The sequence below is a fragment of the Prionailurus viverrinus genome, chromosome E2 (assembly GCF_022837055.1).
Source record: "Prionailurus viverrinus isolate Anna chromosome E2, UM_Priviv_1.0, whole genome shotgun sequence".
Taxonomy (NCBI): Eukaryota; Metazoa; Chordata; class Mammalia; order Carnivora; family Felidae; genus Prionailurus; species Prionailurus viverrinus.
In genome coordinates, this window is record NC_062575.1 from 18,205,975 (window position 1) to 18,226,509 (window position 20,535).

General features: G+C 37.9%; 1 protein-coding gene across 1 annotated transcript in view; it reads right to left on the reverse strand.

Moving 5' to 3' along the window:
• SNTB2 (syntrophin beta 2) overlaps window positions 1-20,535 on the reverse strand; it is a 108,579-nt gene that overhangs the window by 16,631 nt on the left and 71,413 nt on the right. Inside the window, exon 4 of the mRNA XM_047835933.1 lies at window positions 17,777-17,919. Coding sequence (XP_047691889.1) covers window positions 17,777-17,919 — 143 coding nt within the window. The remainder of the gene's footprint in view (window positions 1-17,776; window positions 17,920-20,535) is intronic.

Sequence of the window (20,535 nt, forward strand, 5' to 3'; positions counted from 1 at the left end):
ACCATCACTCACTTGACGGTAATTTTTTTTTTTAAACCAAGAATGAACCTGCACTAACACATCATAATCATCCAAAGTCCACAGTTTACTTTAGGGGTGACTCTTGGTGTTGTACATTCTATAGGTTTGGACAAATGTGTAATGACATATATCCATCATTATAATATGCAGAGTATTTTCAATGCTCTAAAAATCCTCTGTGCTATGCCTATTCATCCACCTCTCCTCCTGGCAATCACTTATCTGTATACCTTTTACCTTCCTTTCTTAGTTGCATTAGCAACTAAGCATTGCCGGTGTGATGTTGAAAAGGAGTGGCAAGAGGGGACAGGACATCCTTGCCATGTTCCTGACCTTAGTGGGGAAACTTCCTGTTTCTTCCCATTAAGTATGATGTTAGCAATAGATTTTTTGTAGATAGTCTTTATCAAGTAGAGAATGTTCTTCTCTATTCCTAGTTTACTTTTTTTACTATGAGTGGGTGTTGGATTTTGTCAAATGCCTTTTCTGCATCTCTTGATAGAGTCATATGATTTTTCTTATTTACCTTGTTGATATGATGGATTACTTTAATTGATTTTCGAATAATGAATCAGTCTTGCATATGTGGGATAAATCTCATTTGGTCATGGTGTATAATTTTTTTTATACTTTTTTTAATTCATTTTGCTAATATTTTGTTGAGGACTTTTGCATTTATGTTCATGAGAGATACTGGTCTACAGTTTTCTTATAATATCTTTGTCTGGTGTTGATATTAGGGTAATGTGAGCCTCACAGAATGAGTTAGGAAGTATTCCCTCTGCTTCTATACTCGGAAAGGGATTGTAGGGAATTTTTTTTTTATATTTATTTATTTTGGGAAGGCGCATAAGTGGGGGAGGGGCAGGTGGGGGGGACAGAGGATCTGAAGCAGGCTCTGCACTGACAGGCTGACAGCAGTGAGCCCGATGTGGGGCTCGAACTCACAAACTGCAAGATCATGACCTGAGCTGAAGTCAGGACACTCAACCGACTGAACCACCCATGTGCCCCGGAATTTCTTTCTTAAATGTTTGGTAGAATTTATCAATGAACCCATGTAGGCTTGGTGCTTTCTGTTTGGAAGACCCTACACCTTTCACAAATATTAATTAAAAATGGATGTTAGATCTAAATGTGAAATGTAAAAGTATAAAATTTCCAGAAGACATTAAAAGAGAAAATCTAGGTGATCTAAAAAGATACAACACCAGGGGCGCCTGGGTGGCTCAGTTGGTTGAGTGTCCGACTTCGGCTCAGGTCACGATCTCACGATTCATGATTTCGAGCCCTGCGTTGGGCTCTGTGCTGACAGCTTGGACCCTGGAGCCTGCTTCGGATTCTGTGTCTCCCTCTCTCTCTGCCTCTCTCTCTCTCAAAATGAATAAACATTAAAAAAAAAAAACTTTAAAAGATACAACACCAAAAACATGATCCACAAAAGAAAAAAGGTGTTAAGTTTGACTTCATAAATTAAAAACTGCTCTTTGAAAGACACTGCTAAAAGAATGAAAAGACAAGCCAGAGTAGGAAAAAATATATGGAAAACAAATACCTGATAAAGGACTAATATCCACAATAAACAATGAACTCTTAAAATTCAACAATAAGAAAACAAAAAAACCCAGGTGAAAAATGGGCAAAAGACTCACTTCTTAGTATATATCCAAAAGAAGTGAAATCAGATTCCTGAGATATTTTACATCTATGTTCACTGCAACATTATCCATAATAGCCAAGAGGTGGAAGCAACCTAAATGTTTACTGACAGATGAATGACTGAAGAAAAATGTGGCATTTACATACAATAGATTATTATTCAGCCTTAAGAAGAAGGAAATCCTGTCATATACTATAACACACAAGAACCTTTTAGATATTATACTAAGTGAAATAAGCTAGTCACAAAAAGACAAATACTGCCTGACTCTACTTACATTAGGTATCTAAAGGGGTACAACTCAGAAACAAAGTAGAATGGTGAGTTGAAGCCAGTAAGTCGTATCAACTACTGTGCATCTCAAGGGTTTCAATGAAATGCTTACGTGAACATTTCTTCATCTAACTCCTGGTTGACTGGAGCAGGGACCATTATTTCTGATAAATGTTGTGCCTGGGGACTTTGAACTTCAGTCTGTTCAGAGAGCGTATATTTTTTAGGCTGTGCACATTATGATAAGAATGAGACATAATTAATTTCTGTTCCTAAAGTAAATAGCCAGTGAAAACTGATTTTCTAAATTTTGAAGCTACTCGACTATAACTCTTCACTTCCATTCACTTGAAATGTGATACTGTTCCATTATATTAAAAAAACAAAAAAATGATGTGCCATCTTTTTACTTTTTTGCTTGTTTTTATTTTTATTATTTTTTAAAATGTTTATTTACTTTTGAAAGAGAGAGAGAGAGAGAGAGAGAGAGAGAGCACAGCAGGGGAGGGACAGAGACAGAGAGGGAGACATAGAATCCAAAGCAGGCTCCAGGCTCTGAGCTGTCAGCACAGAGCCCGACGTGGGGCTCGAACCTATGAACCATGAGATCGTGACCCGAGCCAAAGTTGGACGCTTAACTGACTGAGTCACCCAGACACACCTTTTTGTTTGTTTTTAAATGTTTATTTCTTTTTGAGAGAGAGTGTGAGTGTGAGCAGTGGGGGCGGGGGGGGGGTGGAGAGGGGAGAGAGAAAGGGAGACAGAGGATCCAAAGTAAGCTCTGTGCTGATAGTAATGTGGGGCTTGAACTCACCAACCATGTGATCATGACCTGGTTAAGCTGGATGCTTAACCAACTGAGCCACCTAGCTGCCCCCATCTTTTTGCTTTAAAAAGTGAGTTCAAACTCATTTGTGGGGGGCTAGGTAGTGATGCTCTTGAAATACTTTTAGATGTAACAAAATGAGAGCCTTAACTAATGTTTTGGGGAGAAGGTTCAAATCAAGTATGAGGCAGCAATGAAACAAAGTACAGAAGAGAAAATACGGAGAAACAATTAGCAAAAAACCCTAGAGTTTCTATCATACATTGTATATACTCTGTCCCATACTTTTTTTTTTTAATGTTTATTTTTGAAAGAGAGACAGACTGCAAGTGGGGAGGGGCAGAGAGAGAGGGAGACAAAGAATCCAAAGCAGGCTCCAGGCTCTGAGCTGTCAGTACAGAGCCTGATGTGGGGCTTGAACCCATGAACAGTGAGATCATGACCTGAGCTGAAGTCGGACACTCAACTGATTGAGCCACCCAGGTGCCCCCCATGAGATTTCTTAAGAACAGAGTTTCAAGGACAAAGACATGTAACATTCATGAACTAAAAACTATTTTTAGATACAAGGGAAAGAGCAGAATATTGTCTAAGAAAGTACTGAGTGTTAACAAAATATATTTTAAAAATCCCTTCAACTAACAGTGAAAAACTTCCCATGAAGAAAAAATCTCAAGCCCAGATGGCATTGCTGGTGAATTCTACCAAATATTAAAAAAATAATAATAATAATTAATGCCAATCTTTATGAACTCTTCAAAAAAAAAAAAAAAAGACAAAGGAACACTTCCCAACTCATTCTATGAAGCCAGTAGTACTCCAATACCATGCAAATATCCTCATTAAAATACTAGCAAATTCAATCTAGCATAACCAAGTAAGATCTATCCTGTAAGTGCAAGGTTGGTTTAACACCTGAAAATCAATATGGTAATAATATACCATATAAACAGATAAAGGACAAACCCACATGATCATTGTTATTAGACATGGAAAAAGCATTTGACAAACCCCAAACCCTTTCATGAAGAAAATACCCCAAAAACATGGAAGAGAATTTATTCAACCTGATAAAGGGCATCTATGAAAAGCCCATAGCTAACATCACACTTAATGGTAAAAGACTGAATGCTTTCCCATTAAGATTGGGAAACAAAGATGTCTGTTTTTGCCACTTCTATTCAACATTTACTGGAGATTTTAGCCAGAGCAACGAGGCAAGAAAATGAAATAACAGGCACCCAGAATAGAAAGTAGTACAACTACCTCTTATTTGAAGATGATATGATCTTGTACATAGAAAGTCCCAAGGAATCCACTAAAAACCTATTAAGCTAATAAGTTGAACAAGAATGCAGATCAAGATATAAAAATTAATGTCTTGATTATATACACTACCACCAAACAATCTAAAAAGGAAATTAACAAAACAATCCGAGGTGCCTGGGTGACTCAGTTGATTAAGTGTCTGACTCTTGGTTTTGGCTCAGGTCACGCTCTCATGGTTAGAGTTCGAGCCCCACATTGGGCTCTGTGCCACTGTGTGGAGCCTGCTTGGGATTCTCTCTCTCTCTCTCTCTCTCTCTCTCTCTCTCTCTCTCTTAGCCTCCCTCCCTCCCCACGCCCCCCCACCCCAGTCTTTCTCTCTCTTTCTCCCATCCAAGTACTAATCAGGTCCAACCCTGCTTAGCTTCTGAGATCAGATAAGATCGGGTGCGTTCAGGGTGGTATGGTTGTAGACTCTGTGTCTCTCTCTCAAAAATAAATAAATAAACTTAAAAAATTTTAAAAGAAACAATCCATTTAGGAAATAAATTTAGCAAATGAAATATAAAACTTATACTCAGAAAACTACAAAGCATTGCTAAAAGAAATTAAAAACCTAAATAAATAAAAAGATACACTGTGTCACAGACTAGAAGATAATATTTTTAAGATGGCAATATTCCCTAAATTGATGAACAGATTCAATGTGATCTCTACCAAATTCCATGTCTTCTTTTTTGCAGAAATTAACAAGCTGATACTAACATCCAAATTAAAATGCAAGGGATTCACAATCACCAAAATAATTTTGAAAAAACAAAATTGAAGGATTCATACTTCTGATTTCAAAACTTACCACAGGTATATAACTGATAGTCCAGAAAAAAAAAAAAACACTTACAGTTATGATCAATTGATTTTTGCCAAGAGAGTGCAATGGAAAAAGAATAGTCTTTTCAACAAATGGTACTATGATAACTGGATATTCCCAAGCAAAACAATGATATTTGACCACTACTTCATACTATACACAAAAATTGACTCTAAGAATTAAGTGTAAGAGTTATAAAGCTTTTAGAAGAACACAAACGAGTAAATTTTTGTAACCCTGGATTAGGGAAAGCCTTCTCAGATTAAGACACAACAATGAGACACAACATATGAGAAGACTGAGAAATTGGACTTTATCAAAGTTAAAAGTTTTTCTGCTTCAACATTTTTTTAAAATGTTTATTTACTTATGAGAGAAAGAGAGAGAGACACTGAGGCATGAGTGGGGTAAGGGCAGAGAGAGGGAGACACAGAATCTGAAGCAGGCTCCAGGCTCTGAGCTGTCAGCACAGAGCCCAATGCACGGCCTGAACTCACAAAGCGCAAGATCATGACCTGAGCCAAAGTCAGACGCTTAACCAACTGAGTCACCCAGGTGCACCAAAAGCTTTTGTGTTTCAAATGACACTATCAAGAAAGTGAAAGACAACCCACCGAATGGGAAAAACATTTGCAAGTCATATATTTAATAAGGTATTTGTCTACAGAATATATAAAGAATTCTTACAAATGAATAATAAAAAAGCAACCCAGTTAGAGGATCAAGGATTTGAATAGATATTACCCCAAATAAAATACACACATGCCCAATAAGTACATGAAAAGATGCTCAACATCATTAGCTATTAGGGAAATGCAACTTAAAACCATGAGGATGAGCTACAATGTATCATGCTAAGCGAAATAAGTCAATCAGAGAAAGACAAATACCATATGATTCCACTCATATATGGAATTTAAGAAACAGAACGGAAGAACACATGGGAAAGGGGGGGGAGAGAAGAGAGGGAAACAAACCCCAAGAGACTCTTAAGGATGGAGAATAAACTGAGGGTTGACAGAGGGAGATGGGTGGGAGATGGGCTAGATGGGTGATGGGTATTAAAACAGGCACTGTTGGGGTGCCTGGGTGGCTCAGTTGGTTAGGTGTCCGACTTTGGCTCAGGTCATGATCTCACGGTTCGTGGGTTTGAGCCCTGCATCAGGCTCTGTGCTGATGGCTCGGAGCCTGGAGCCTGCTTTGGATTCTGTGTCTCCCTCTCTCTCTGCCCCTCCTCTGCCTGCTCTCTCTCTCAAAACTAAATAAAAACATTAAAATTTTTTTAAATAAATAAAAATAAAAAGGGCACTTGTTGGGGTGCCTGGGTGGCTCAGTCGGTTAAGCATCTGACTTGAGCTCAGGTCATGGTCTAGCAGTCTGTGAGTTCCAGCCCCACATTGGGATCTGTGCTGACAGCTCAGAGCCTGGAGCCTGCTTCAGATTCTGTGTCTCCCTCTCTCTGCCCTTACCCCACTCACGCCTCTGTGTCTCTCTTTCTCTCAAAAGTAAATAAACACTAAAAAATAAATAAAATAAAACAAAATAAAATGACATAAAATAAAAAGGGCACTTGTGATGAGCACTGGGTGTTGTATATAAGTGGTTAATCACTGAATTCTACTCTAAGTGGTTTCATGTCTCACATTTAGGTCTTTAATCCATTTTGAATTTATTTTTGTGTATGGTGTAATAAAGTGATCCAGTTTCATTCTTCTTGTGTGTTGCTCTCCAGTTTTTCCATCACCATTTGTTGAAAAGACATTCTTTTTCCCACTGGATATTCTTTCCACCTTGTTGAAGATTAATTGGCCAAATAATTGTGGGTTTATTTCTGATTTTTCTCTTCTGTTCCATTGATCTATAAGTCTACTTTTATCCCAATACCATACTGTTTTGATTACTACAGCTTTATAATATAACTTGAAATCCAGAACTGTGATGCCTTCAGCTTTGCTTTTCTTTTTCAAGACTGCTTTGGCTATTTGGGGTCTTTTACAGTTCCATACATATTTTAGTATTCTTTCTTCTAGTTCTGTAAAAGATGCTGTTGATATTTTGATAGGGATTGCATTAAATGTGTAGATTATTTGAGTAGTATAGACATTTTAACAATATTTGTTCTTCCAATCCACAAGCATGGAACATCTTTCCATTTCTTGGTATCGTCTTCAATCTCTTTCATCAGTGTTTTACAGTTTTTAGAGTACAGGTCTTTGACCTTTTTGGTTAGGTTTATTCCTAGGTATCTTATTGTTTTGGTTGCAAGTGTAAATGGGACTGTTTTCTTAATTTCTCTTTCTGCTACTTCATTATTAGTATATAGAAATGCAACAGATTTCTGCACATTGATTTTTGTGGACTGTGATTTTACTAAATTCGTTTATTAGTTCTAGCAGTTTTTTGGTGGAGTCTTTTGGGTTGGCTGCATAGAGTAGCACATCATCTGCAAACAGTGAAAGTTTTACATCTTTCTTACCAATTTGGATGCCTTTATTTCTTTTTGTTCTTATTGCTATGGCTAGGACTTTCAATACTATGTCAAATAAAAGTGGTGAGAATGAACATCCTTCTCTTGTTCCTGACCTTAGGGGAAAGCTTTCAGTTTTTCCCCATTGAGTATGATGTTCGCTGTGTGTTTTTCACATAAAGTCTTATTATGTTGAGGTATGTTCCCTCTAAAACTACTCTGTTGACGGCTTTTATCACGAATGGATGTTATACTTTGTCCAGTGCTTTTTCTGCATCTACTAAAATGATCATATGGCTTTCATCCTTCCTCTTACAGACGTGATGTATCATATTGATTGACTTGCAAATGTTGAAACACCCTAGCAACCCAGGAATAAATCCCATTTGATCATGGTGAGTGATTTTTAAAAATGTATTGTTTAAGTTGGATTGCTAGTATGTTGTTGAGGATTTATCCATCTTTGTTCATCAGAGATATTGGCCTGCATTACTTTGTGTGTGTGTGTGTGTGTGTGTGTGTGTGTGTGTGTGTGGGCGTGTGTGTGTGGTGTCTTTGTTCTTTTTTTAATTTTTTTTAATGTTTTATTTATTTTTGAGACAGAGAGAGACAGAGAATGAGCAGGGGAGGGGCAGAGAGAGAGGGAGACAGAGAATCCAAAGCAGGCTCCAGGCTCTAAGCTGTCAGCACAGAACCCGACACAGGGCTCGAACTCACAACCCACGAGATCATGACCTGAGCTGAAGTCGGATGCCCAACTGACTGAGCCACCCAGGCGCCCCTGTCTGGTTTTGATATCAGGGTGATAATGGATTCATAGAATAAATTTGGAAGTTTTTTTTCTTCTATTTCTTGGAATAGTTTGAGAATAACAGTTATTAACTCTTTTTTAAATGTCTGCTAGAAATCGTCCAGGAAGGCATCTGGTCTTGGACTTTTGTTTGTTGGGAGTTTTTGATTACTGATTCAGTCTCCTTGCTGGTAACTGGTCTGTTCAATTTTTCCATTTCTTCTTCCTTCAGTTTTGGTAGGTTATGTGTTTCTGGAAATTTATCCATTTCTTCTAGGTTGTCTAATTTTTTTAGCATATAGTTTTTCTTATATTCTCTTACAATTATTTGTATTGCTGTGGTGTTGGTTGTTATTTCTCCTCTTTCATTTGTGATTTTGTTTGAGTCCTTTCTCTCTTTTTATAAGTCTGGCTAGAGGTTTATCAATTTTGTTGATCTTTTTAACAAATCGCTCCTAGTTTCATCGATGTGTTCTGTTGTTTTTTGGTTTCTATATCACTTATTTCTGCTCTAATCTTTATTATTTCTGATTTAAGGTTTTGTTTGCTCTTCTGCTGATTTAAGGTTTTGTTTGTTCTTCTTTTTCTAGTTCCTCTGACTGTAAGGTTAGGTTGTTTGAGATTTTTCTTGCTATAAACCTCCCTCTTAGAACCACTTTTGCTGCATCCCAGAGATTCTGGACCATCGTGTTTTCATTTTCATTTGTCACCATGTAATTTTTTATTTCTTCTTTAATTTCCTGGCTGACCCATTCATTGTTTAGTACCATGTTATTTAACCTCCATTTGCTTGTGCTCTTTCCAGATATTTTCCTGTGGTTGTAGTTTCATACCAGTGTGATCATTAAAGATTCATGGTATGACTGTGATTTTTTTAATTTGTTGAGTCTTGTTTTGTGGCCTAATATGCGATCTAATCTGGAAATGGTCTATGTGTACTTGAAAATAATGTGTATTCTGTTGTTTTAGGATGAAATGTTCCAAATATAAATGTTACATCAATCTGGTCCAGTATATCATTCAAAGTCACTCTTTCCTTATTGATTTTCTGTTTGGATGATCTGTCCATTGATATAAGTAGGGTATTAAAGCTCCCTACTATTATAGTGTTACTGTTGATTAGTTCTTTATGTTTGTTATTAACTATTTTATGTGTTTGCATGCTTCCATGTTGGGTGCATAAATATTTACAACCGTTATTTCTTCTTGTTGGATTGTCCTCTTTATTATTATATAGCATATACTTTGTTATATACTTTGTTAATATACTGACAGACTTGTCTCTTGCTACAATCTTTGTTTTAGAGTCTATTGCATCCAATATAAGTATTGCTACCCTGGCTTTATTTTGACATCCATTTGCTCAACAAGTGTTTCTCCAACCTGTCGCTTTTAATTTGTAGATATCTTTAGGTCTGAAATGAGTCTCTTGTAGGCAGCATATAGATGGGTCTTGTTTTTTTTACTTATTCTGTCATGCTATGTTTTTGGAATGAGGCATTTAGTCCCCTTACATTCAAAGTAAAGTGGGTGATGGGCATTGAGAAGGGCACCTGTTGGGATAAGCACTGGGTGTTATATGGAACCCAATTTGACAATAAATTCTATATTAAAAAAAACCAAAGTAATAATTGATAGATACGTATTTACTGCCATTTTGTCACTTGTTTTGTGGTTGTTCTGATAGTTTTTCCCTGATCTTTTCTTCTCTTGCTCTCTTTCATGGTTTGCTGGCTTTCTTTGGTGATATACTTGGATTTCTTTCTCTTTATTCTTTACATATCAATTACTGGTTTTTGATTTGTGGTTACCATTCAATTTGTATATAATATCTTCTGTATATAGCAGTCTATATTAAGTTGATTGTCACTTAAGCTTGACCACACTCTTGACTCCCACTGCAACGTGTTAGGTATATGGTGACATATTTTTTTACATCCTTTTATTTTGTGAATGCCTTGACCGATTTTTACAGATATACCTATTTTTACTGCTTTTGTGTTTCTTACTTTTCATATTCATAGTCTTTCCTTTCCTCTCAAAGAATCCCCTTTAACATTTCTTGAGGGCTGGTTTAGTGGTCATGACCTCCTTTAGTTTTTGTTTGTCTGAGAAACTGTTTATCTCTCCTTCTATTCTGAATGATAGCCTTCCTGGATAGAGTATTGTGGCTGCAGATTTTTCCCTTTCAGGACTTTGAATATATCATGCCACTCCTTTCTAGCTAGCAAAGTTTCTGCTGAAAAATGGGGTGTCCCCTAGTATGTAACTATCTTCTTTTCTCTTATTGCTTTAAAAATTTTTTTCTTTATCATTACTTTTTGCCACTTTAATTACTATGTGTTTTGCATGAACCTCATTGGGTTGATTTTGTTGGGGGATCTCTGTGGCTCCTGGATCTCCATATCTGTTTCCTTCCCCAGGTCTGGTAAGTTTTTAGCTATTATTTGTTCAAATAAACTTTCTGCACCCTTTTCTTTCTCTTCTTCTGGGATCACTATAATGTGAATGCTATTGTGCTTGATGGAATCACTGAATTCCCTAAGTCTATTCTCATTTTACATAATCTTTTTTTTTTCTCTAACCTGCTCAACTTGATTACATTCATTACTCTGTCTTCACGGTCATTCATTTGTTCCTCTGCTTCCTCTAGCTTGCTGTTTATTCCATCTAATGAATTTTCATTTCATTTATTGTGTTCTTCAACTCTGGTTCTTTTTTATCTCTTTGTTAATGGTCTCACTCATGTCCTCCACTCTTTTCTCAAGTCCATTGTCTATCTTTATGACCATTACCTTAAATTCTCTATGAGGCATATTATTGATCTCCATTTCATTTAACTGTCTTGCTGTGATTTTGTCCTGTTCTTTCATTGGGGACATAATCCTCAGTCTCATTTTTTTTTTTAATGTTTATTCATTTTTGAGAGACAGAGACAGAGTGTGAGCAGGGGAGGGGGAGAGAGAGAGAGGGAAACACAGACTCTGAAGCAGTCTCCAGGTTCTGAGCTGTAGCATAGAGCCTGATGCAGGGCTCCAACCCATGAACCACGAGATCATGACCTGAGCCGAAGTCAGATGCTTAACCGACTGAGCCACCCAGGTGCCCCCCTAAGTCTCCTCATTTTGTCTAACTCTCTGGGTCTGTTTCTCTGTGTTAGAAAAGCCAGAGATGCTCTTCAAAGTAGTGGGTGGGGCATGTACATTTAACAAGGTGGCACCAGTCCTCTTCCACAGAGGATGTGCAGCCATTGAGGACACTGGGGCCAGTGGGGGCCACCTCAAGCCTGTGTGGTTGGAGGATTAAGGTTTAACAAGGTGCATGCAACCTCCCTGGAAGGTGGCCAACTGCCACCACCAGGACCAAGGCCCAATAAAATGAGCAGGTTGGGAGACATGGTGTTGAAGTTTATGCAGGTCTTCTACAGAAGGGGACCCAAAGGCAAGTGTGACAGGAAAGGGTGGATAGGTGGCTCAGTCAGTTGTGTCTGACTCTTGATTTTGGCTCAGGTCATGATCTCATGATTTAGTTCATGAGATTGAGCCCTCCATTGGACTCCATGCTAACAGTGCAGAGCTTGTTTGGGATTCTTTCTCTCCCTCTCTCTCTCCCTGCCTCTCTGCGGCTCACACTCTCTCTCCCTCTCAAAAATTCTTTTTATTAAAAAAGAAAAGGGTGGATCCACCGAAGCACAGGGTGAAGGGGTGGCTTGTTATAAGCAAGTTAGGTAGTGAGTAGTGATGGCCGTGTGTTTATGCTGAGGGGCAGGGGAAGGAAATGGAGAAATGGCACCTATAAGCTCCTTTGTTCCTGGAGGGGGTCTCTCTGCAATCCCTGCCTCTCTGGGACCTGCTTGGAGATAAGTAAATTACTCTCCCTCCCATATGACCCAGGTGTTTTTCAAACTGCTGCTTCTACACTGGATCTCCTTGGGTGTTTCTTGTGCTGTCTCTATAAGGGTGGGGTCTCAGCTTCCTACAGCCCTTGGGGCTCTCCCAGAGCCAAGCCCACAGATTTTCAAAATTCCAGACTTTAAGCACGGCTGGTTATAAGAACTCGTGAAATTTAGCCCCTCAGTTTCAAAGCCAAATGTTACGGGGATTTGCCTTTCCTGTGCAGGCTTCCTGACGTGATAGTCTGTTTCTTGCCCTTCTCTGTGCCTGTGGCTCCCTCTCTACTGCAGACAGCCAGGGTCCTTTTAGCTCCCCACCATGTCTCTGCCCTTTCTACTCTCTTCAGTGTAGCCTCTTCTCTACCTTTAGTTGTGGGGTTTGTTCTGCAAGCCCTTGGGTCGTTTTCTGTGTTATCTACATTGATGTGTTATCTAGTTGTATCTGTGGGATGAGGTAAGCTTAGGATACTCCCACTCTGCCATCTCTCCATAAGTTGTTTTTTTCAAGTAAAAAATGGCAGTCCATGAAAAAACATAGGTACTTAAACCAGCAACTCCACCACACGCTTGTTTTTCTTTGAGACAACTATCATACTACAGTACACAGCAGAGGTGCTTTGTGAGTACTTCCCACCTCATCTTACAGAATATTAAAAATATGAATATTCAAGGGTTAAGATTAAATAAACTCATAATTCATACTGCTCCAACAAAGGCACTTTGAGGTTAAACTGGCATTCCCCATCTCCTCCCGCAAATCTATACAGTTTGGTGCCAACTGCCTTGATTCATGCTAAGACACCAGCAATTTTACCAACTCTCAGTACAAATATCAACAGGGAAAAAAGCAAATAATATCTTAGTATTACTATGAAAACAGTTTTCAACTCACAGACCCCCTGAAGAGGGGATCCTTAGAGGTCCATGAAAATATGCTTAGAGAGCTGCCTCCCTGAGTGGTTCCTATAGAACCAACATGCCAATTAAACATGAATTATCTCAGCAAGAGTTACGTAGGTTTCAAAATTACTCCACATATGATCCAAGTAAGATAGAGCATGGGGAAAGTGCCAGGGTGGATTCTACCACATTCAGTTTGATTGTTAATCCCATGACAGACGTTAAAAAATATAAAGTCTAGGAGAAATTTTCCTACAGGTTTTGATTATGAAATATCTGGCAGAAGAAATCTAATTCAAACCAGCTGCGGACTCTTGCTGAGCAGCAGTTGGTTAGAACATACTGCCAAAAGGCCCCCTTTAGTGGGGAGGCCAGATGAGCTCATGCAAAGGCGTTTTAGCAGCTTTTGTCCCCTAAGTCCCATAAGCACAACACCACTTCAATTTTCCACACTGTAAAGTAGCCACACTTTCTTTGGATCTTTTTCTCTTTCAGTCAAAGATCAAAGTTTATAGGAAAAGACTACAAAATGCACATCCTGCAAAATCCACAGCCTTTTTAAAACCATTGTGTTTTTCTACCTGTGTCACGTTTCTGACTTACTCTCTAGAAATAAGTAAAATAAAATTAAATAAATTAAATAAAAATTCTCTTCATTTATCACTCTCATATTTTATTTAATTCGTCACCAATGTGAAGTACTAGCTATTAGGTACACAATACACATACACACACCTTGGTTTCTAGGAATCTGTAAATGTGCAAGCCAATAAATGATGTTAATTTATATTACTCTAGCAACATTCTTTGATTTTTAAACCACAATTAACTCTTATCAGGGACCACCTACCTTTGTGGGTAATCAAGGTCCTTGATTTCTTTTCCTGTCCTATGTCTTTATACTATCTTTTTTTCTTTGTCTCATCTACTCATAAGAACATTTTCCAAAGTATTAGAATTAGTGAAAGTGAATATTCAGCCCTTTCTCATTACTCATAAATCTCAAACCCTCTCTTTCCCCCCACACTAAAAAGACATAAACATACCACTTTCTGGCCTTGCTTCTCTCTGCGGGATACCTCCTGGTCTGGTTCCAGCCTTTGGTTTCTCTCAGTGGCCAAATTCTACCCGCTCTGGGAGGCAGAGGATGATTAAGCCCCACTTAATTCTATCTTGCAGTGACTTCAACCAGTTCCACCTGGCTGACAAGGCCACATGGAAAAAATAAACCTCTCATCTGCCTGCCATCTTAGTTCCTAATCCCCTGGTACCTCCTGAACAAGGAGGAAAGAATCCCTACTGTTAAATTAATTAAACCTCTTAAGAAACAACATGTTCAGAGAGCTACAGGCTCCACCCATTTAAATGATGGCCAAGTTCAATTTGCATGTCTAGGTTGATCCAAATAATACATTTTAGTTCCTTAAGTTTAACATGAAACTTTCACTACTTACACAAACTAAGTTCCTCTTTTAACAATGGAAAGAAACCATTTATACATTTTACACAGAATTTCTCTTTGACAGATTTTCACTCAATAATAAATAATAATTATAATTAAAGCAGCTAACATTGACTTGAGCATTTACAATGTGTCAGGTACCATTGTAGGCATTTTACAAGTATTAACTCATCTAATACTCACACCTACCCTATCTCATTAGGATTCACTTAATAAATTAAAATTCTACAGCACAAAAAGGTTAAGTAACACGCTGCCAATTACCCACTATACATGGCAGAATAGGGACTCAAACTCAATTTATTAAGGATTGGTCTTAGTCTCTTCTATTACATCTTTGGATTTGGGGGGCAGGGGGAGGAGTTGTTTTAATTATAACAGCTTTACTGAGATATAATCAATGGCTTTCAGTATTTTCAGAATTGTGCAGTCATCACCACACTCAAGTTTTAGCACATTTTCGTTACCCCAAAAAGAAGTCCTATACCCATTAGCCATCACTTCCTATTTCTCCCAACCCCTGCCCCTTCCCTGGTAATGAATAATCAACTTTCTGTTTCTATAGATTTGCCTATTTGGGCCATTTCATATAAACTAAGTCATGCAATATGTGGTCTTTTGTGTCTGGCTACTTTCACTTAGCATGTTTTCAAGGTTCATCCACATTGCAGTGTATTCTTTTTTACTGATGAATAATATTTCATTGTATGGGTATACCACGTTTGTTTACCACTTGGTAGACACTTGGGTCATTTTCATTGTTTGGGTGGTATGTATAATGCTGTTATGAACATTCCTGTATAAGTTTTTGAGTGGACATAAGTTTTCATTCCTTTTGGTGACTCAATGTTTAGCCTTGCGAGGAACTGTCAGACTGTTTTCTACATCAATTGCACCATCTTACAATCCCATCAGCAGTGTATGAGGGTTCCATTTTCTCCACAGCCTGGTCTACACTTGTTTTATAATTATAGCCATCTTGTGGGTAGGAAGTGGTATCTCAATGTAGTTTCAATTTGCATTTCCCTCATGTTGAGCATCTTTTCATGTGCTTATTGCCCATTTGAATATTTTCTTTGGACAAATGTCTATTCGCATCCTTTCCCCATTTTTAATTGGTAATTTACATTTTTATTATTGAGTTGTAACCATCCTTTTATTTTCTAGATACAAGTCCCAAATTAGATGATTTACAAATATTTTCCCCCATTCTGTGGGTTTTTTCACTTTCTTGATGGTGACATTTGAAGCACAAAAGTTTCTAATTTTAATTAAGACCAATTTATTTTTTCTCTTGTTCCTTATGCTTTCGGTGTCCTATCCAAGAAGGCTCTGCCTAAACCAAGGTCATGAAGATATACTCCTGTATTTTCTCCTAAGAGTTTTAGAGTTTTAGCTCTTAAAACTTACTTATCTCTTTTCCCTATTGGCAAGTTAATGCCACACTGATAGTATACACAGAACCACCCCATTTCCTTCTTTAGTACGAAGTACTTTGGGGATCTAGGCCCTGTATGTCAATGGCCAGAACTTATCTGTTTATAGGACTGTACCTTCTAGTATTGAACTCATCTATGGGATGTCACAGATTTCTGCTCCATGCCTCCAGTGACACATAATTAGGGAAATGTGTAAGGATAAAGCTACCCTCCTTGCGTTGCATGATCATAACTGAAGTAGAAGCTTCTTCCATAAAATTTAAACTTAAGAAATCTTGATAGTCATATTCATAAACTCTAAATTTTGGGAAATACAGATTTAATTGATATAATTATAACTACTGATAGGTCTACATGTTTTCATAGGATTCCTGTCAGACTCCCAATGTAACCATGACCAAGAAACTATAATTTAAGTAATAGAATTGAACTCAATTAAGATTTATTGAGGGCCCACTATATGCAAAGCATCATGGGAGTGCTGAGATGACAAAGTCATACTTCTTGACCTCAAAAGGTATAATTTAGTGGGGATTAAAAAAATCTGGAGGGGGGAGAACAAAACCAGAGAAACTGATAAATTCAGTCTTTCTGCAGGACTCTTATGTCCTCAAGGAATTAATGAGGGCGCACCTGCCTAATTCTGAGGCTCAACAAATCTTTTATCACTATTCTGTGATCTAGGTGCTCCAGCTCTAAATTACAGAGAAATTCCTAAAAGCTATATAAAAATTATATTTTTATGAGGGGCACCTGGGTGGCTCAATAGGTTGAGCATCCGACTTCGGCTCAGGTCATGATCTCACAGTTTGTGGGTTCGAGCCCTGCATCAGGCTCTGTGCTGACAGCTTGCTCAGAGCCTGCAGCCTGCTTCAGATTCTGTGTCTCCTTCTCTCTCTTTGCCCCTCCCCTGCTCATGCTCTGTCTGTCTCTGTCTCTCAAAAATAAATAAATGTTAAAAAAAATTTTTTTAATTATATTTTTATGAAAATGGCATATATAAAAGAACTTGGCAAATTGAAGGAAATCCTATAAAACGTGCAAGTCTTCCTATAATTTAAAGAATATTCTTCTTCACATGAATCTTTGTCTACTCAAAGCAGGAACCCCATCATCCCCCTGACCCCACAACCACACTGCTCCCTGGGGGACATACCAGGGGTGACTCTATCATTTAGCTTTTTTTTTTTTTTCTACCCAATACTTTTCTGTGGAGCTCCTTCTTAATGTGTAATTTTTGAGTTACTTCAAAACTGGATTATTTTTTTTAAGCCCAAATAAAGCTGAATGTGAATATGTTTTCTAGTCTCACACTAGTTTCCAGTTACATCTGAAGATATCTTGGCCCCCGAATCTACATATCTCTATTCTTTTCCCTTCCAACTTCCACATCTGGCATGCTAGAAACATCCTGTTGCTTCAGGTCAAATCAATGTTTATTTGCTGGCACCAAAACTGTGTGCTCTTATGCCAGAGACAGAATTGAAGAATATTTTGGCTGAGTTATGTGGTTTATCCACAGTACCACATTCTGGTTTAAATGATTTCATCACTCAGTCAAAAGGCTGCCACAATTTCAGTGGTTTTCTAGTCACAGTCAATAAAGTAAAGGAAGAAAAAAACCCTACTATTTATCTTCATGACTAAGCAAGATTTGAAGGGAGCAATTAGGAATCTGCTTCAACAACTTAAAAAAAATGCTAATGAAAGAAAACATGTATTCTGAGCTAGGAGCCGCAAAATAATAAGGTTGTGAAAGATAAGTTTTTGTCTCAACCAACTATATCTCAACCAACAACTTAAATGCTATTTTAAATAACGAAGATAATAGAATTCACCTTACATTTTTTTTTTAGATTTAGAGTAGGATAGCTATTTTTTTTTTTTTTTTTTTTGTCATCAGACTTACCTTGTAGCAACAAGGGGGTAGCTATGACATGGTGATGCCCAGGCATCCCTTGTCCATGGCATACAGTCATAAAGCAGCAAATCCTTCTCAGTCACAGCCATAAGGACAGGTCTCCACTGTTGTCTTCCACCATCTAGCTTTGCCTGTTACAATGGTAAAATCCAGAAAGCAGAGCTAACTATAATGATATATAGCTGTAAAAGTCCCTTCAGTGATAGTCTAACATTGTGGGTCTCCATTTTGTTCCCTGATCCTAACAGACTTGAGGAACAGGAAACATCCCATCAGGTTCCTTTCCACTGGCTGGGATTCTCCAATAGGAGTGTGAGGTGGACTATGCAATCTGAAAAAAGCTCTCCCAGAGTTACAGACATTATCTAGTGATAGGACTCTGTTTTTACAGAGTTGCCCATTATATTTTAGGAAGTTTCTGTTTCTGTTTTAAATGTACCATTGCATTTACGTACATAAAGTTCAGTTAACTCTGTGAGGGCTTAAAAATGTGGGAAAACAACTACTCTTTATCCATACTGTCAAGGACCCAAAGCCAAAAAGCAAAAGACGATGCTCAAGAAAAGCCCTGGTATATCAAAAAATTTCCCCCATGAGATGAGGAACAGTGAATGCTTAATGATAGTGTTATTTTAACAACGATCCTTCAGCTATCACTGGTGGCTTCAAGGAGATATCGAACTGATGAATCACTTATCTCTCAAAGAGTTATCTTTAAAGCTACTTCTTATTTTTTCTTCCTTAATGATTTCTGAAGGTAATTTGGACATGTCAGAGCACCTTAAGAATGTATCTATAATCTGAAAAGTGGCCTGAGTGGTTCGGTTCTGTGTTATAACATCTATTTACCAGAAATTTCCCCTCATAGTTACAGCCATCAGCTAATTCCAGGAGTTGGAAATGAATTCTATCCAGGGAAATGCCTCATGTTCTTGGATGTGCTGAAAGCACAAAAGGTATGACCCAACTCTGAGATTCCAGCAAAGTACTGTAGAAATAGTTATACTTCTCTGGACAGTGAACCCAAGCTTTCTAAGATTCTATATTTAGTCTATGGGTAATTCTGAAGGGAAAATATCAGTTCTAAAGAGGTTGTCTTGGATTCTTACATTTTTGGGTCAAGATAACCCAAAGGGATTTCTAAGTCTTTGTCTCTGAGATTGTTATGGATAATACTGCAGTAGGAAAGATATGGTAGTCTTCCCTAGGCATGGTTTTGCTTTTCACGATTTCAAAACCTACAGTCAACCATGGTCAGGAAACAGATAATCCTCCTTCTGATGTATGGTCAGAAGGTCAATCATTGCCTAATGCTATGTCATGATGCCTACATCATTCACCTCACTTCACCTCATCACACAGGCATTTTATCATCTCACATCATCACAAAAAGGGCTAATACAGTACAATGAGATATTGTGAGAGAAAGAAACCACATTCATATAGCCTTTATTATAGTATACTGTTATAATTCTTCTTTTTCATTATTAGCTATTGTTAACCTCTTACTGTGCCTAATTTATAAATTAAATTTTATTACATGTACATAAGAATAGGAAAAAACATTATATATATTTTACATTCAGTGCTACCTGTGGTTTCAGCCATCCACTGGGGGTCCTGAAACAGATCCCCTCACCTGGGGTGCCTGGGTGGCTCAGTCTGTTAAGTGTCTGACTTTGGCTCAGGTCCTGATCTCACAGTTCATGAGTTCAAGTCCCACAGCAGGCTCTGTGCTGTCAGTGTAGAGCCCACTTCAGATCCACTGTCTCCCTCTCTTTGCCCCTTCCCAGCTTGTGTGCTCTCTCTCTCTCAAAAATAAATAAACATTAACATAAAAAAAAGAAGAAATATATCCCCCATACAGAAGGGGAACTACTATAACATAAAATCTATCTTTCAAAGAGGTTAAAATAGCAACCTTTTTAAAATTAACTTTTCCTCTCAGTTACAAGAGAGATTTTAAAGGCTCGATCAGAGTATATGCAGCTGGAAAACCCAAATTAAATGCATTTCTTCCCATAGAAGATATTTTAGGCAATAAAGGAAAATCGCTATTATCAATAGAAACAATATCCACTTTTAAGATAGAACTTTTTGTTCAACTAACAACTTTTAGGGGCACCTGGGTGGCTCAGGCGGTTAAGTGTCTGACTTTGGCTCAGGTCATGATCTCATGGTTTGTGAGCGCGAGCCCCGCCTTGGGCTCTGTGCTGACAGCTCAGAGCTTGGAACCTGCTTTGGATTCTGTTTCCCTCTCTGTCTCTCTCTCTCTCAAAAAATGAATAAGCATTAAAAAAATATTTTAAAAGACCCACAATTTTTCAAAACTATTCTTTGGACCTTTGGAGTCAGTGTTTGGAGAACTTCTTTTTCCTCTTCTACTTACCATTGTAGAAAAAAGAAACGTCAATTTAAGTCATTCTGTTTGCCTATTTGCCTGAAGTTATAAGGATACTATTTGCTCTCACTGGAGTCAAAATGCTGCCTGCTATAGACAGCATGTATTTTTGTTGTGGTAGCAGTCCAAGCAGCCTTGGGGCTCCACTAATAAGGTTTTGGCCAGAGAAAAAAGGGATACTAATGTTAGGGTTCTGGTCTGTTTGGGTTTCAGCACCCACACATACACACACCTGGCCAAACAACCGCCTTCTCCAGATTTTATTTTTTAATAAAGTTGTAGAGCACTAACATGAAAAACTAATGGTTACTATTCATTCCCTAAATCCTTAATCTTATAAATCAAT